Source organism: Nicrophorus vespilloides, unplaced genomic scaffold, assembly GCF_001412225.1.
Source record: "Nicrophorus vespilloides isolate i.1.1-1 unplaced genomic scaffold, Nicve_v1.0, whole genome shotgun sequence".
In the NCBI taxonomy this organism is placed as follows: domain Eukaryota; kingdom Metazoa; phylum Arthropoda; class Insecta; order Coleoptera; family Silphidae; genus Nicrophorus; species Nicrophorus vespilloides.
In genome coordinates, this window is record NW_017100101.1 from 726345 (window position 1) to 743201 (window position 16857).

Below are 16857 nucleotides of genomic sequence, written 5' to 3' on the forward strand. Positions count from 1 at the left end.
CCTCCTAACACAAGTTTGGAAATATGTGTGATCAAAAACAAGACTAAGATGCAACTAGAATGACTACTAACACCAAGAATTCTTTGACAAATTACATACGTTGAAGATAGTTTACGTTTTGTTTATAATACTTATATCGAACCGGGTTCTCTTTATACATTTAATATTTTTGTTTATTTAAAAAAGCGTACATATTATAATGATGATTTGTTTGTTGTGCTTTTCCAGCAAACACAAATTATATTTGCAATGTATAGTCGGTTATAAACAAAGATGATAAAAAGAATGAAAATGGTTAATATAATCAAAAATACACATAATATGTGTACACAAGTTTTGAAAATGATGTAGCAAAGTAGCAAATGATGCATAATCCGGGACTTATCTTCTCCTCGTCGCTCGTTATGCGAAACATCGCACGTTAAGCGAGTTATTTTTTTCTTACAGTTTATTTTGCTCGTTAAGCGAAATGCTCGTTATGTTCTTTAATCCAGGTTCGACCATATTTCTAATTGCCATTACTTTCTTATCGATTATGCAAATTTGTAAAATGCACTCTTTTCGTGTCCTTTAAGGATTTGTTTAAGGTTTGCAACCGCAGTTTATTCATCTCGACGCACTTATCGCGTTTTCGTTAACATATATGGCAATACAGTGGAACCTCGCTTAACGAGCATAATCCGTTCCAAATATTACGAATTTTTACTTGTATAGTGAAACAATTTTCCCCATATAAACTAATGTAATATAAGATAATGCGTTACATTTTGGAGTCATTTTTCTTACAATTTATTTTGCTCTTCAAGCGAAATGCTCGTTATACGAGTTTCAACTGTATTTATAATATTTTCCGCCACTTTATTTAGTATTGAAATGTATTTAAAAACCAAATTGTAGAAAATGTTTTTTTAAAAAAAATCAAGTGTGAATTAGAATTTTTAATTTACAAATTTTAACATGAATTTGTTCAGATATTATATATATATTAAGACTAATTATATTTATTTTACATTTATGAATGTTATTTTTATTAATATTATATAATTTAACCTATGGGCAAAAATTTATTAAATACAAAAAAATATAACAAATTATTAAATTTTATAACAAACCCAGATTAATTCTTATAATTTAACGTCATTTAAATCTGATTTTATTGCTCAAAACAATCTGTGCTATTTTTTTTAGCTAGTAGAACAAATTGGTCTCTCGCATATGTCATAAAACGTTACTGTTAACAAGAAAACTCTTGCTCTAGTTTGGACAAAAAAAAAACAACTCTTTCTTTTGGATTTGAAAATTCGTTCATTAGGTTGTGTTTCAACAGGCATTTTAACCTGCATGTTAATTGCTAACAAAATTCTAAAATTTCGGGAAAGTTATAGTTATTTATAGTTATGATATCAGTTTTTTTAATCATCCACTGTGGTGCATACTGGATATCACTTTGAAATGCAAATATTGATGCTATTCCAAAAACGTATTTGTTATAAACCTATCGTTTTGACTCAAAATACACTATGTAATAAAATAAGTGCACTAGAACAGTGGTCCCCAAACCCCGGTCCGCGGATCAAATTGTACCGTGCCGCCCAAGGAACATATGCGACTTTCCATGGACGAGAGGTTATTTATGTTTTTATTATATTCTGAATCCATTTTTTTGCAATTTTTGCATTATTAAGTTGGGTTTTTATAAAAATAAAAAGTCCATTGAAAATACTATTTCATATTTATCTTATTTTTTTAAGTCCTTGTAGTGGTCCACGAGATTCAATAGTTTGAGTTTAGTGGTCCGTGAAATCAAAAAGGTTGGGGACCGCTGCACTAGAATACTGGAAAAGCTATATTGTCAACATCCACAATTAAATTACAATAGAATACAAATGAAAACAAATATCAGGTGGGTCAATCTGTCATATCCGTAGTACTTACTGGTTAAGATTTTTGTATACGATGCATGAATTAATAGAATATGTTATCAATTTATAATTTTTGGTAAAACATCTAGTATTTCATGATTTATTCTTAGTAAAGTAAAAAATGTAAATTTTATATACATATTGTGAGTTAGAATGTTCACAAATATGATAAGTATATGATACACAAAATTTCATTAATATTGATTATTTCTTAATAAAATTTGTATTTGAATAAATATTTTTTCTATATTCTAAATATGAACGCAATACAATAATATAACAACAAAAATTACATTAAAATAAACTGCAAAAAAGGGCTATTTGCCAGTTTAGTCAATATTATTTTAATTTACTAATTATATAATTCTAATAGTGAACTAAGTTTTAAACACAAAAGCATTAATAACATTTAATATCAATAATATTATATTACTTTCCGATAATATTTAATAATATTTTAGACTCTCAATGTTTAAAACAGTGGTTCTTAACCTTTTAGTAGTCGCGACCCCTTTAAAATCCTAAAATATATTCGCGGCCTCATTAAAATTTTAAAATATTTTCATTTACTAAGAATAATAATGAAAAAATAAATCCGAAAAACGAAATGTATAATATTATTTTATATAATCGGTAATTTTTATTTTAAAATTACGATGTGCCACATTAATGAGACTTTTGTTGTTGAATTCACTTCACTAATTTGTCTATTCGCACTTCAATTGCACCGTTACACAAAGCTATTCGCATCCAAGAGTCTATTCTGTGTTAATTACGTAGTTTTGTTTTAATATTAACCATTGTGGAAATTCCATTTCGCATAGATTATGTTATAGCAAAGGAATGAAACAGGTGCGGATTTCCTTCCGAATATGTATCAAAAATTGTACTAAGCTTGCTTTCTTCAAAAGTGAATTCAAACTTAAATCTATTGTCAATTCAAGCAGACTGTCATCGTGGGTTGGTGATAAATTTATATTATCCCAGTTATTATAATAATAAGAAAAATATTTATCAATGTTTTCAATTAATTTTTGAAGATGACATTGAATTAAATCATTTGTATGTTCTTTATCAAATTCGCAATTATCTGCAATCATTTCAGAATAATTTAGAAACGTTTCGAAACATTCGATTCTATTCTTCGAATCCATTTACGTAGTTTCATTTTCATCAACTGTAATTTGTCTCGCATGGAAAACAAGTTGTATTGATTTTCTTGCATAGATAAATTTAGTTAGTTTAGAATGTAGTAGATGTCTGCCAAGTAAGAAATTTTTGCAATCCATGTTTTTGTTGTCGAAATTAAGGCCAAATTTAATTTTTTATCGTTTAGAAATATCTCATGGCAATATGTCGCACAAATGCGAAATGCAATGAACAAACAATGCTTTATCAGATTGTCTGTAATTAAAATATTTCGTGGAAAATATGCAAATGAATGTATATAGTGTAGAAATCATAAACCTAGACTTATAGAAACTACAGTGGAACCTCGCTTAACGAGCACTTCGCTTAACGAGCAAATAAATTGTAAGAAAAATGTGCAAAATATGCGTTCAATTTTGCGAGTCATTTTTCGTATCCTATATTACATTAATTTATATGGAGAAAATTTTATCAAAATCCGGAAAGTTTGGAACGGATTATGCATAAAAAATCTAATATTATTTTTGCGTCCCTTCGAGTCCCCTCGGTTAAGAATCGCTGGTTTAAAATACCCTTGCATTTGTTGAAAGCGCACTAATCGAAGTCTTTATAACCGCATAAAAAATAAATAGCACAAAATGATTCTGGACTGTTCATAGAAGAAAAAAAAAATATACAAAAAAAACCGAAGTATAGTGAATCCGCACTGTGCGAGGTATTGCGTGTCAAATTTTGTAATGGTTACATTCAAAGATTTAGTATAGTTTAAACAAATATTGGCTTTTAATATTTATAAAAATTAAAAATAATGTTGACAATGGAATACGTAGTAAATATTGCAGTTAATTGAAACTCCTTAACAACGTGTTCTCGAATTTCGCGAAGATAATCTTATAATGAACGGATGGAGGATAAATCGTATAAATCTTGTAGGATTGTGGGGTTGTGGAGGCGTCGGCAAATGCGCTTTTATTTAGTGGACTTAAAGTTAGCCGGACGATAATTCATGACCAATAATTATCGAGAAAACGATAACTGCAAATTATCATGTAATGAGCGACCTAAAACGTCTCTCCGCCAAAATTATTATTTACTTATTCCCGGGGGTCGCGTTGCTCGACCGGCGACTGCAGCACCGTTCTTTAATGCATCCTAATTAGCGATTAACTTATTAAATTACGGTTTATGGTCAAAGAGGGTTGTGTAGGTTTTGGTGTTGTTCTTTTGTAAGGAGGAAGAGTATAAGAATGGGGTTGGGTGGATATTCTGTATTGGCGCGTGCTGGATATACACTTCAGTGAGGGATGCATTTCTGCGGGGATGTTAAACGCGTAAAAACGATAAATATGGATTAAGGCCAAAGGATTTGATGGCTCTAATACGGCCACACGATACAGGCAACTGCATTGTTGCTCACGGACTCTCACATTATGTGATTATGGATGGAAGTCCATACAACTGACGGACACACACACACAAGTCGGGACGACGACTTTCGACAAAGCAACAATAGCCGTTCTGAGTGCCCGGCGTATCCACACATATTTTTGACACTACAAAAAAATTCTACTAATATCTCATGCAATTTATAAAGATTCTCTCGTTCTTCTAACAAATTTCCAATAATAATCTACAAAAAATGCATCCTTGCATCATATTTTTTTAAAATTCAATAATTATATAATAAAAAGTGTATTTTGTGAGAGAAATAAATTACTATAAATTTGTCTCGAAAATAAAATTAATATGGCAACACATTCATTTTCTAGTCAAAAATGATATTTTGAAGATATTGACCAATAAAACGAGAATAAACGAATCTATCTTAAGCATTTTTGTGTCAGTGGGACCATGAGACCACATAAAGATTAAATATTGTCATGTGATCCAGTATGTGTAGACAAGAACCATAACTTTGGTCACGTTCTATGAGTGCTTGGCTTTGATAAACTGTAGTCTTCAACGATTTTGCTTCAGAATGCATCTGAGTGGTGACCAATAAGTATAAATTTTATGCCAGTACATGCCAGTTTTTGTGTATAAATGCTCTAAAATAAATTATGGTAGGTATGTAATGTATTATTATAATGTTATTATCATTCATTTAATATATACTGCATTTGTTTTAGCGATATAATAAAATACAGTTGTATTAGTTGACTTTTTTTTTAAATTATATAAAATACATTTTTTTTCAGTTCTACCTTACACAAAGAAGTAAGGTAGAACTGTGCCAACAATCAGTTTAACATAATGTTTTTTAATCATATAAATACACATATAATAATACACAGAAGTGCTTTTTATTTCCCAGTGGTTCCGCAGTGAAAATAAGCACATTTTTAACCTAATTTATATATATATATATAAATTATATTATTAATTAATTAAAGTTATTTAAAACTAGTTACAATTAGTTTTTTTTTAATATATTTAAAATTACAATTAAATTCCATCAATATTATTTGTGTGACTTAAAAACTACGAAGTTTATTAATTTAAATGTCCCGCGATATTTTAACTGTAAACTCAAGTGTGTCGTGAAATAAAAAGAAGAAATACAGTGCTTTTTTTTTTCAATTTATTTCAATCCATGGATTCGTATAGTTTTTCAGATATTTTCTTTTATTCCTTTTCAAGGTCTATTTGATTAAACTTCGATCATTCGAAACACCGATAATATTTTAATCTCAAGCACTGTTTAGTGTCAGAACTATTATTGAATATTCATTGAAAACTGAAATTCTAGAGCAAATTTGTTCTGTGCTGCAGTTCCACGAATTATACGCGACGATGTAAGTCCGTCGTCGCAAATCCCCTTCTTGGCCGACGTTACGTGTTTCAATGCCGAAAACAGATTGTTTATGTATCCCGGTCCCAGATAATGGACCTACGGCTATTGGTTACTGTTGTCTTTGGATCAACGCAAACTGCGATAATCTCATTATAAAATCCGACTCACAAATCCCAACAAAATATTATTATACATAAATAATAGAAATATAATACGCATTCAAAAATATCACCAAAATCATGTTAAATTTCTTTAAATCTTTTAAAAATTAACTGACTTTTAGTTCTTCAATTCAATTAAATGTAATTAATTATTAATCTGTAATTAATTAATTATTTCAATATTTGTATATTCCTCGTATTGTTAGATGTTGGTGTATTTATCTTCATCTGCACCTCCAAACTAATTTAGCTTGTGCCATTTCACGAGCTATTTATAAAAAAGTTGCATTATATGCAACACTATATACACTGAAAGTCGTTGATCTGTCTTAAGAAAAATCCTTCGATAATTAGTCTTTATGAATTAAATGATTTTTAAATATATTAATTATGATTGTACATTTAAATTTTGAATATTTGCAATTACTTTTTATTAATAATACAGAAATGTATGTTTTCGAATTCGAAAATTGTTTGTATGGTTATGTACGATCGTCTGAAGTTGGCAACTACAGTGCCTTCTTTAATCATTCAGTTATATCCAATTTTATCATTTACCATTTGTAATATGGCGTGTGAAGTTTGAAATTTGTGTTAAAAAAAATATGTGAACATTTTCGTCCTTAACTGTAGCTAGTCCAATTGGAAACGTACAAAGAGGAAAAGTATAAGGGACAGGGAGTGATAATTGAAGATAATATGTTGAACCAGACGAGCACGGAAGCCGCGTTCTCGGCCACATACGTGGATAACTACTTAGATTGTGTGGAAAACCTCCCCAACGACCTGCAAAGATTGATATCCAGGATGCGAGAACTGGACGTTAACTTCATAGGTACGCGTTACGATCATCCATTGTACGCATACAGCGATTACTAATCAGAAATTCTTGTTTTTTTTTACGAACAGCGCACGTTCGATTTGCCCAATTTCAGAAGGACTTGCTGGATAGTACAGGGCTTGAAAACAATGCTCGCGTTTCTAGGGCCTACTTCAAGATGCAGCAAGCTCTGATCGCTGCCCAGGAGATTGGAGATGAGAAGATGAGCCTTGTGCAGACCATCCACGGCACCATTGAGTCCAAAATGAGAATGCTAGAACAGAATCACAGAAGTTTAGGTCAGTTTACTATTTACAATAACATATTGCATTGTGCTGTTAATTGATTATGGCATTATGCTGGACTGTTTGAAAACAGGCTAATTAAGGAACTAAATAATATGAAAAGAAATTTATTTTTTAAGCTAAATAGAACATTTTTTGTAGTAAATTCAATTGAATTTTTTATGTTCATAAAAAAAATCTTTTTTTTCAGATATTGGAAAAGATGATAATTCAGTGAGTGAAAGCAAAGAACCACAAACGACCATAAACAATGCGACGACAACGCCTGTCGTCCCTTCTAGCGAAAGGACAACGAAAAGATCGCGACGTTCAAGGCACGACACCTTCACCGGTTTGGACTCAAATCAAAGCGATAATGCAGTCGCGGAACACGTACTCCGAAGCCAGGTGTCGACATCGAACGCCGCGAATACCAGCACCAGCAATAAGAAGACCAACAACAGTAAGATATTCTTAAACATCATCTGCAACAACGTATTGTCATTTCTGTTTCGTTTAGAAGCTGGTAGCAAAAAGGGTAAAAAGAAGACAAAGTCAAATCAAGTGCAACGTGAAGAGACGCCTCCAAGGGAGGAGGAGACGACAATAGATCCTGACGAGCCTACCTACTGTTTGTGCGACCAAATTTCCTATGGCGAGATGATCATGTGCGATAATGACCTGTGTCCAATTGAATGGTTCCATTTTTCATGTGTTACTCTTACAACTAAGCCAAAGGGACGTTGGTATTGCCCAAAGTGTCGGGGTGATAGGCCCAATGTGATGAAAGCAAAATCGCTTTTCCTCAAGGAGTTAGAAAGATATAACAAAGAGAAGGAGGAAAAAACATAATAAGTATGTCATTTCAAAATGAAAATTAAAACAGATTATAATAGATTTTTAATATGTATAAACTAATTTGACGCAGATAAGTATTTTCCTTTTTTTATTAAAAATAAAATATTAAATTTATTGCTCACCTCTAATGGTGTACTTGATGAACTTGTTTGTTCGTTTAATTTTACCTCACCTGATGCTCTCGTGACATTTGTAGAGATAACTTAACCATTCGTCGTCGCAAGTGATGTTGGTGGATTTCCAGTTGATTGCTATCGTGTTTGAAGTTTTAAAATGACGGATGGACGTTTTCCAGGACCAATAAAATTCATTGTCGCATCACTTTAAAAGTCAGCAACATCCTATAAGAAACTTGGTTGGACTGTTTCGAAGAGGACGTTATCTAAAGTCGTGGTAACGTTTCAGGGCAATCAAAATATCTTGAGGCGGCTCCTATTAATATTAAATATATTTACATCAATTCGAAGTAGCTGTAATGCGTTTACTTCTGATTGTGTGAACAACATAAACATATTAATTTAAAATAATAGCGACCTTTTTAAAGTTGTGAAACTGTTTAATAAGATTTTAATTAATGTCCAAGTGAACGACCATACTTGGCATTTCCTAGAAGATATATTTTTTCAAAATGAGTAATTGTGACTACAGAGTTTTGATATAGTCAATTTATTTGTTTTTCGTGTAATGATACCCAGGTCTGTCCAAATGAGGACCTTTTAAAATTTATAATAAAAATATTGTTCGAAAATCACAGCAATTTGAATATATATCCAGCCATCGTGACAGTTTGAATAGCCACTGGTTGCTTAGTTACCTGTTGTTACTGGTAACAGCTTTTTTTTGTCCTGCATTCCACAGGTTATTGATTTTCTCTGAAGAATTAGGATAGAAGAAACAAAAAAAACAAACATCACGTAGAAAAACATTCAGAGTAGCTTTTCCACTTGAAAGGATTGAACATACTTTTTGTTTTAATACATTTATTTCAGTGCGATTGCGAGATAGGGGTGTAGAGATTCCGGAAAGAAACGGCAACACGGCCGCAGCATACAGACTGCGCTGCAATTGCAGTTCTCAATTCATTTGATCAGTGAATATGTCAGCGGCGCAAGCATTCTGGCAAGCGAAGATGTCTTTGCCGCCTGTAGTATGCAGAGGATGGCCGAGATCATCTCGTATCCTAGACCAACACTTCGGGGTAACTCTGGACGTGACCGACAGTTTTATCCCTATTGCTGCACCGGAGGAGTTCTGGAGGATGCTGGGACGTAGGAGATTCTTTAGGCTTTGGAAGACGCTTGCCTCAACCGGCGACAGAGGATCGACGGTCATCATGGACGTTTATAAGTTCCTGGTAAACCTGGACGTGCAACAGTTCATGCCGGATGAGATTACGGTGAAGGCGACCGGTAACAACGTTATCACCGTCGAAGCGAAGCACGAACAGAGGAAGGATAGGCACGGTCTCGTCTTCAGGCATTTCGTTCGAAAGTACTTCGTGCCACAAGGGTACAACATCGAAGGCATCCTATCTGAGCTTTCCTCCGACGGAATGCTGTCCATCGTCATACCACGGGAAGAAGAGTACAATCAGGCACCCATATTCAAATTCGGAAAGTTGGCCATCAAGGACAAATAAAGACGTTGCGCGTTGATCTGCACTTCATCTCCCCCATGTACATGTATTAATTGTCAATTAAACCGCAGCCTTTTTTTGTAACGCTTTGAAACACTCCTAGCCAAATGTAATACAAATAATTTATTAGAGACCTGATTGTTCTTAAGTTGATGAATGTAAATAAAAATATATATTACGTGAAAGTTATTATAATTCCTAATGTTCCCAACAATTTCAATCAATTACAATTTCATAAATTGGTCCAACTTATTGGAGCATCCAGGCAATGCGATACAGAATTCCCGGAACTGCTCCTACGCTGGTTGCTATGTTACCAGTGGTCACGGGCAACAGTTTGTTTTGTCACATATTCCACAGGTTATTGATTTTCCGCAACAAACTCTTCTTCATTCGCGTTTCATCGATAAATGTTCCAGAAACAATTTGCGTCATTCCATATATATTACAGGATTTTGTTTTCAATATTTCTACTACACTCTTGTTTGTTTCAATTTCTTTGCGAAAGATGTAAGAGGATTCTAGAAGATTCGTGACGGCAACGCGGCTTCCGTATAAAAGCCGCGCTGCTGCTGCAGCTCGCTTCCATTCGAAGCTGTTAATATTCCGAAAGCTGCAGACCGAAGATGTCCTTCCTACCGTTGATTCTGCCCAACCCGTACAATTCAGCGCGCCTGTTGAACCAACAGTTCGGATTCTCCCTTCAGGAGGAGGAGGATTATTTCGCGCCGTTTACCTCGCCTGCAGAGTGGCGAGCTATGATGCAACGGTCCGGAAATTATCGGCATTCTGCGACCGACGTCGACGACGAATCCTCGATTAACATGGACAAAGATAAGTTTCAGGTGAATCTGGATGTGCAACAATTTAAGCCAGAAGAGATTTCTGTCAAAATCACAGGGAAGAGTGAGATTACTGTGGAGGGAAAACACGATGAGCTGCAGGACGAACACGGATTCATCTCCAGGCATTTCGTGAGGAAGTACATCGTTCCGCAGGAATGCAATATCGAAGAAGTCATTTCGCAGCTCTCCTCTGATGGTGTCTTGTCCATCACCGCACCAAAGGACAAGTCACCAGACAGCATCAACAAAGAGATCACTATCACTCAGACCGGAAAACCGGCCATTGATATCCTCGAGAAGAAGATATGAAAAAGATTTTCTTCGCTCACGCTGATTCAACAGCCGTTGAACTGTAAACGTTTCTTTCAATTGTCTAAGATATTATTTAATTGGAATTAGAGTAGTTTAATTAGATTACATGGTTTAGTAATACAATAAATATATTATTTAATTATATCTTCAATTATTTCAATTCATTGCATAAATCCTTTCCAACTTTTTAATTTTCATGACCTAATTAAAGATTTTGCAACAAAAAACGCCAGACATTTTTTATAATTCTCTACACCCTATACAATATGTAATAATATGTTTTTTAATTCAGCCGCTCAAAACTAATAATTTACAATCATAATCTTTGCAGCTGTATTGAAACCAAATTATATTAAAAATCATACTTAATTTAAAAGTTTATTGATACTATATAATCAGGATGCGAGGATTTGCATCATCTGTAAATTTTTTAATCGTAAATACCGGGATGTGGAGGTGGTCACGGTCCGTGCACTTAATGATCGATGTTTGTTGCTATGTTACCGGTTGCTACCAGCAACAGTTCATTTTGTTATGCACTCCGCTGGCTATCGATTTTGAATACAATATAAATAAAATAAAATGAAGAACAAACCAATCAGCCCGGATGTCCTTTTGACGCTGGCAGATTTATCGATTGATGATATCCAATTCGAAAATGCGCAGGTAAATACATAGAATCTTATGGAAATAATATGAAAATGTCCGGATAATGCCGAACATCTACTATCATGAACAATAATCCCATTTTGCAGTAGAATTGCTACGAGGCTGTAATTCTAGAAGGAATCTAGATGATTCTCGTACGGCAACGCGGCTCTGGTATAAAAACCGCGCTGCAAGCGACGCTCGCCATTCATTCGATCTCCAAGCTTTGCAACGTAAACTGCATCAAAAAACTTCGTAGCATCAATAAAAAATGTCTCTTCTGCCAATTTTCTTCGGCGATCGCTACAACTCGATGCGTCCCTCACGTATTTTGAACCAGCATTTCGGTGTTCCGCTGCAACTAGAGGACCTCTTCAGCCCGATGACCATCCCCGAGGAGTTCAGAACGATGATGCTACATCCTGGATACTACAGACCGTGGAAATCCGCTGCGGCCGGAGATGATTCCGGATCCACCGTTAGCTGGGAGAAGGACAAATACCAGGTGAATCTCGACGTGCAGCAGTTCAAGCCGGAGGAGATCACCGTCAAAGTCACCGGGAAGAATGAGATCACTGTCGAGGGGAAGCACGAGGAGCAGCAGGATGAACACGGATTCATTTCCAGGCATTTCGTGAGGAAGTATGTCGTTCCGCAGGGCTGCAACATTGAAGGCGTCGTTTCGCATCTCTCTTCGGATGGAGTGTTATCCATCAGCGCTCCCAGAGAGGATACACCCACCACCGATCACAAAGAGATTCCCATCACTCAGACCGGAAAACCGGCCATCAAACCAGACGACCAGAAGAACTGAATCATTTCACACGCATCCACTTTCATACTTTTGTATCGCTTTTACTAGAACTTAGTACTATGTAATTAGTAAAAGAATAATTTCTACACTAAAATGTAACCAACTTAATCATAATAAATGAATATTACTATTCAAAATATTTTTGTTTCATTAATAAATATCATCAAATGCTTATTTTAAGAAATCTATTTGATCTCTTATTGTTATAATATGAAGTATAAATATGTTTTTATTTCATTTTCTTTAAACTATAATTTTAATTATGTCTTTTACAAAATGCCCCTGAACTAGATTTGACGCACCGGGCATTTTGTTATTTTTTGATAATTTATCGCAATCTAAAAAAAAAAAATTATATACTGAATAGAAAATTCTGGATATATTAAAGATTTTTGTTTAAGTGTAGTTTACAAAAATATTTGTATATTCTAGAAAATTCTGGAAATTCGCGACTCTGTTTGAGTGTACAGAATCGCGCAACATTTCCAGAATTTTCTAGAATATACAATTTTTTTCTAGAATTCAAGAAGGATTCCAGATAATTCTCGAACAATTCTGAAACAGTATAAAAGCCTCGTTACAATTGCCATTCGCAACCATTCGAGCGCTAATCTTGGCACTGCGAACAACTAGAAAAAAAATAGCAAACGTAATTCGTAGTAAGCGAAAATATGTCTTTGTTACCATTTTTCTTCGGTGATCGTATCAACTGCTCACGTTCATCACGCATCCTGGATCAACACTTTGGAGTACCATTGCAAATAGACGACCTATATCAGACGGCCATCCCCGAAGAGTTCAGGACGATGATGCGTTTTCCCGGATACTTCAGACCGTGGAGGACGACTGCTGCCAACATCGATAATGGATCGACCATCAGTTTGGAGAAGGATATGTTCCAGGTGAATCTAGACGTAAAGCAGTTCAAGCCGGAAGAGATCACGGTGAAAGTGACCGGAAACAACGAGATTACGATCGAGGGAAAGCATGAGGAGCAGCAGGACGAACACGGATTCATCTCAAGGCATTTCGTGAGGAAGTACATCGTTCCACAAGGCTGCAACATCGAGGGTGTCGTTTCGCAACTTTCTTCCGATGGAGTGTTATCCATAAGCGCTCCGCGTCAAGAAACGACTTCCATCGAGCATAAAGTGATTCCCATCACTCAGACCGGAAAGCCTACAGTGAAACTCGAGGAACAGAAGAACTGATACAGTATCCACCGCATCCACTTTCGTACTTTTGTATCGTCTTTCCTAGATCTTAGCTTTAAGCAACTAGTATTAAAATAGTAGTTACTGTTCATTTTATTAATAACAAACACTCAAACTATTCATGTTCAATAAATAAAATTGAATTTTTAATCTAATTTTCGTATAGTCATTAATTACTAATTGTTTTATTTTTCTAATTTAAACAACAGGATTAGATACACCGCAAATTCTTTGCCTTTTACTCACCTTAAAAAACTGTTGGCAAACAACTCCACCCGCAATCAAACTATTTTTAAATCTGATTTGCGACGCAAATACGTGCTCAACTAAAAATATAATTGAATCAAATCTTAATGACTAGGTCAGTTGCAAATAATTGAGATAATATTGTATTTTTTTAATGGATATATATATTTACCTAAATATGTACAGAAAAAGGAAAAACGTAACCTACAATATAATTCAAACAAAAACTTAAAAAAATATATGTGCATACGCTCTTTTCATATTTATAATTGTAGAATAATTTAGTTATATATAATATATACAGACTTAAATATACCAGTCATCTCAGATAAATTGTGTGTGTGTATATAATAGAAAGCCTAGCAAGGGACGTTCAGTATAATTTCTTTAAAATTATTAAAATAAAGAAGATTATTACCAGCGTGCACATCACTTTCATAAAGATTAAATAGCGTCAATAGCTGCGCGGCCATTGGCTGGATTTGTCCGTGAGCGGAACGTAAATCACGCCCATCAGAGCTTTTCTGGATATGGTGCCATCAGGCATCTTGTCAATTTGCTCCAGCTGCTGATCTCCACCAGCTGGACCTACTGGTACAATCAACCTGCCACCTACCTAAAATCAATCAATGATTTAAATTAAGCAATCACTTTAAATTTAATGATTTTTACCTTTAATTGGTCAATCAATGGCTGTGGTAGTGTTGGAGCAGCTGCCCCCACATGTATAGCATTGTAAGGACCCAAATCAGAGAAACCGAGTCTACCATCACCCAACTTCAGCTGCACCCTACCAGACTGCAAGAGTTCTTGATTTCCCTTCTGAATGTTCTCAGTGGCCATCTGAATCAGCTCAGGGATGTGATCTATACCAACTGCAGTCCCATTTTCACCAAGCATGTAGGCCATGCAAGCAGTCAAATAACCAGACCCAGAGCCCACATCCAAAGCCTTTTCACCAGGAACCAGCTTTTCTTTTAACAGCTCCAAAGCATGTGCATGCATATGGGGTGCACTTATCGTCACCCCATACCCTATACCTTGTGGAGCATCTATATAAGGATTCCTCACAGAGTAGTGACCTCTGTCAACTTGCATCATTGCTTGCTCAACTGTATCACTCTTAATAATACCATTGGCTGAAGAAGATTTATTATTAATTTGACAGAAGAAATTCCGCTATAAAAAGTAATCATACATCTCAGGTTTCTCACCAGCTCGATGTTCGTCTTTCCATGCGAACGCCAAGCCATTGTCACAGTGAATGTCAGCAACCAAAACAATAATTCCATTTATTTCAAACCAACATCCATAACATAATAACTGTCATCGACTTTGACATTGACAGTTTCCCAGATGATCTGTCAAAAGTAGTATTAGCGCGGGAGAAATTCGTATTTTAGACGATTCAAATTATTTACTTTCCACCAATAAATCTATTAACATAAATTAATTTTTAATTAGATTTCCAATTTATCAATGTTTGTTCCTCAATTTTAGGTTAAATAGAAATAAACTAGAAGGTGTAAATAAATCTTAGATGCAAGAATGAAATAAAACTGATTGACCAAAAACGATAATGACAAACACGTATATTTCTTTTAGATAAAATAATCTTTAACGTTTTTTATTGTTAAAATACATGGTAGAGATAAAATTCTATTTAGTAAGAGCTTCCGCGAGATCCACGAAACTCGTGCAATACCAGTTGCACTTGTTGCGAACATTCTCTCTAATAACGTTACCTCCGAATCCTGAAAAATCATATTTATAAATCATAATTGTAAATATTTTTTTTTAAGTTTGTCAATTTATAATGAAATTGCAGTTTCAATATAAGTGACAGACCTCAAGATGCATGTCATAATTGCAGTTATATATATTTAAATTCAAAATTTATTATTTGACAACTGCATTTTCTGATATCTAATTATCATTTTTAATACAATTAATAACTGATTTAAATGAACAAAACTTTCATTAAATCTTGTTGCAGTAATTAGTTTGTCATATAAAATGTAAACATATTCATTAATTACCAACAAAGACGTCAGCTGGTGGACAGGCTTCTAAATCAGTAGCTCCATCACCGACAAGTACGACGTGCTTGTAATTCTTCGTCAGTTTCAAGTCATGGATAATGAAACCCTTCCCGCCAGTTTTGGCGGTCGGCGAGGATTCCTCGTATCCAGCAAATTCTCCTAAAATAAAGCGTTAATAATCAATGCCAACTAGGTCATCCGGTGTAATTACCATTGTGGTAGAACTTCAGGCGATTGGCGTAAATGTTCGTGTAAGGAATGTTAAGTTTCGCAGCGACCGGCCCTATTATCGACTTGAATCCCCCAGAAATAAGATAAACTGGAATATTATTTGCGTGGAAATAATCGACGACTTCCCTGAAACACGACAAATTAGTTTAGATAAAGTTTGAGCACAATAACTGCTTCAATACTAACTTAATTCCGGGCGTTAAATTTGGAGGATTATTTTCGATGAAGTCATTCAATATTTCTAAGCTGGGTTTCATGATGTGCAAACGTCGGCTGATCGCCTCCTCGAAGGGCATTTTTCCGCCCATCGCCTGCTTGGTGCTACGGTGAAAATCGAAGAAATTAATTAAATTGAGCGAGCTTTAAATTTAACTTTTGAACTCACAGTTCGGCAATTTCGCTCTCTTTGCCGCAAGCTTTTGCCAACTCGTCGATGGATTCCTCCTTGATTACTGTTGAGTCCACATCGAAGCAGACGCAATCGGCGACTTTCATTAGTTTGACTATCTCGGAGAGGACCATTGCGAGCGATTGTTTTGTGTTTAGTGACTAGATGTTGAAAGACCGGATCGTCGGATCCCGATCCAATTTATACTTGTTTCTTCGGAGATAATTCCCTGTCCGCTCGATGCGCGAGTTTGTGTATGGATACTCTTCTTTTTATATTTATCGTCCCATTAAATTCAACACAAGGTCAGAGGATTCCTACGAGCACCATTTGACTGCACTAAACGGATGGAGGAACGGAGGTCGGACTGATGCGGACCTTTGTCTGACTGAATGCACTTACTACTCGTGTTTATTCGGACTGCTTACGTTCAGCCAATAACTCGACCCCAAATACAGCTTAAGCACTTTCTCTGAATAATAGCTACTTTATC

General features: G+C 34.9%; 7 protein-coding genes across 8 annotated transcripts; 5 read left to right on the plus strand and 2 right to left on the minus strand.

Moving 5' to 3' along the window:
• Positions 1 to 6550: 6550 nt before the first annotated feature.
• On the plus strand, positions 6551 to 8741 carry LOC108568102 (inhibitor of growth protein 1). 2 transcript variants are annotated; one of them, XM_017929028.1, is made up of 5 exons: positions 6551 to 6861; positions 6936 to 7145; positions 7342 to 7593; positions 7654 to 7985; positions 8185 to 8741. In XM_017929028.1, the coding sequence occupies exons 1-4, from the start codon at positions 6726 to 6728 to the stop codon at positions 7980 to 7982; spliced, it is 927 nt and encodes a 308-aa protein (XP_017784517.1). In that variant the 5' UTR covers positions 6551 to 6725; the 3' UTR covers positions 7983 to 7985; positions 8185 to 8741. The 2 variants fall into 2 exon arrangements, with proteins under 2 accessions (XP_017784517.1, XP_017784516.1); XM_017929027.1 differs by having other exon boundaries at positions 6552 to 6861; positions 7651 to 7985.
• Positions 8742 to 8801: 60 nt separating this feature from the next.
• Positions 8802 to 9806, plus strand: LOC108568104 (protein lethal(2)essential for life-like). The gene has a single exon (XM_017929030.1). It carries the CDS (start codon positions 9085 to 9087, stop codon positions 9625 to 9627), a length of 543 nt encoding a protein of 180 aa, XP_017784519.1. The 5' UTR covers positions 8802 to 9084; the 3' UTR covers positions 9628 to 9806.
• A 306-nt stretch (positions 9807 to 10112) lies between these two features.
• LOC108568013 (protein lethal(2)essential for life-like) lies at positions 10113 to 10860 on the plus strand. Its single transcript, XM_017928854.1, has one exon. It carries the CDS (start codon positions 10251 to 10253, stop codon positions 10776 to 10778), a length of 528 nt encoding a protein of 175 aa, XP_017784343.1. The 5' UTR covers positions 10113 to 10250; the 3' UTR covers positions 10779 to 10860.
• Positions 10861 to 11374: 514 nt separating this feature from the next.
• LOC108568008 (protein lethal(2)essential for life-like) lies at positions 11375 to 12380 on the plus strand. The gene has a single exon (XM_017928850.1). It carries the CDS (start codon positions 11701 to 11703, stop codon positions 12241 to 12243), a length of 543 nt encoding a protein of 180 aa, XP_017784339.1. The 5' UTR covers positions 11375 to 11700; the 3' UTR covers positions 12244 to 12380.
• Positions 12381 to 12817: 437 nt separating this feature from the next.
• Positions 12818 to 13583, plus strand: LOC108568098 (protein lethal(2)essential for life-like). The gene has a single exon (XM_017929017.1). The coding sequence runs from the start codon at positions 12915 to 12917 to the stop codon at positions 13452 to 13454; it is 540 nt and encodes a 179-aa protein (XP_017784506.1). The 5' UTR covers positions 12818 to 12914; the 3' UTR covers positions 13455 to 13583.
• Positions 13584 to 14054: 471 nt separating this feature from the next.
• Positions 14055 to 15060, minus strand: LOC108568099 (protein-L-isoaspartate(D-aspartate) O-methyltransferase). The gene is made up of 3 exons (XM_017929018.1): positions 14902 to 15060; positions 14376 to 14842; positions 14055 to 14319 (listed from the first exon to the last, which is right to left on the minus strand). Exons 1-3 carry the CDS (start codon positions 14993 to 14995, stop codon positions 14158 to 14160), a joined length of 723 nt encoding a protein of 240 aa, XP_017784507.1. The 5' UTR covers positions 14996 to 15060; the 3' UTR covers positions 14055 to 14157.
• Positions 15061 to 15298: 238 nt separating this feature from the next.
• LOC108568011 (phosphoserine phosphatase) lies at positions 15299 to 16743 on the minus strand. Its single transcript, XM_017928852.1, has 5 exons — positions 16362 to 16743; positions 16163 to 16297; positions 15957 to 16102; positions 15743 to 15904; positions 15299 to 15457 (listed from the first exon to the last, which is right to left on the minus strand). Exons 1-5 carry the CDS (start codon positions 16496 to 16498, stop codon positions 15363 to 15365), a joined length of 675 nt encoding a protein of 224 aa, XP_017784341.1. The 5' UTR covers positions 16499 to 16743; the 3' UTR covers positions 15299 to 15362.
• Positions 16744 to 16857: the final 114 nt, after the last annotated feature.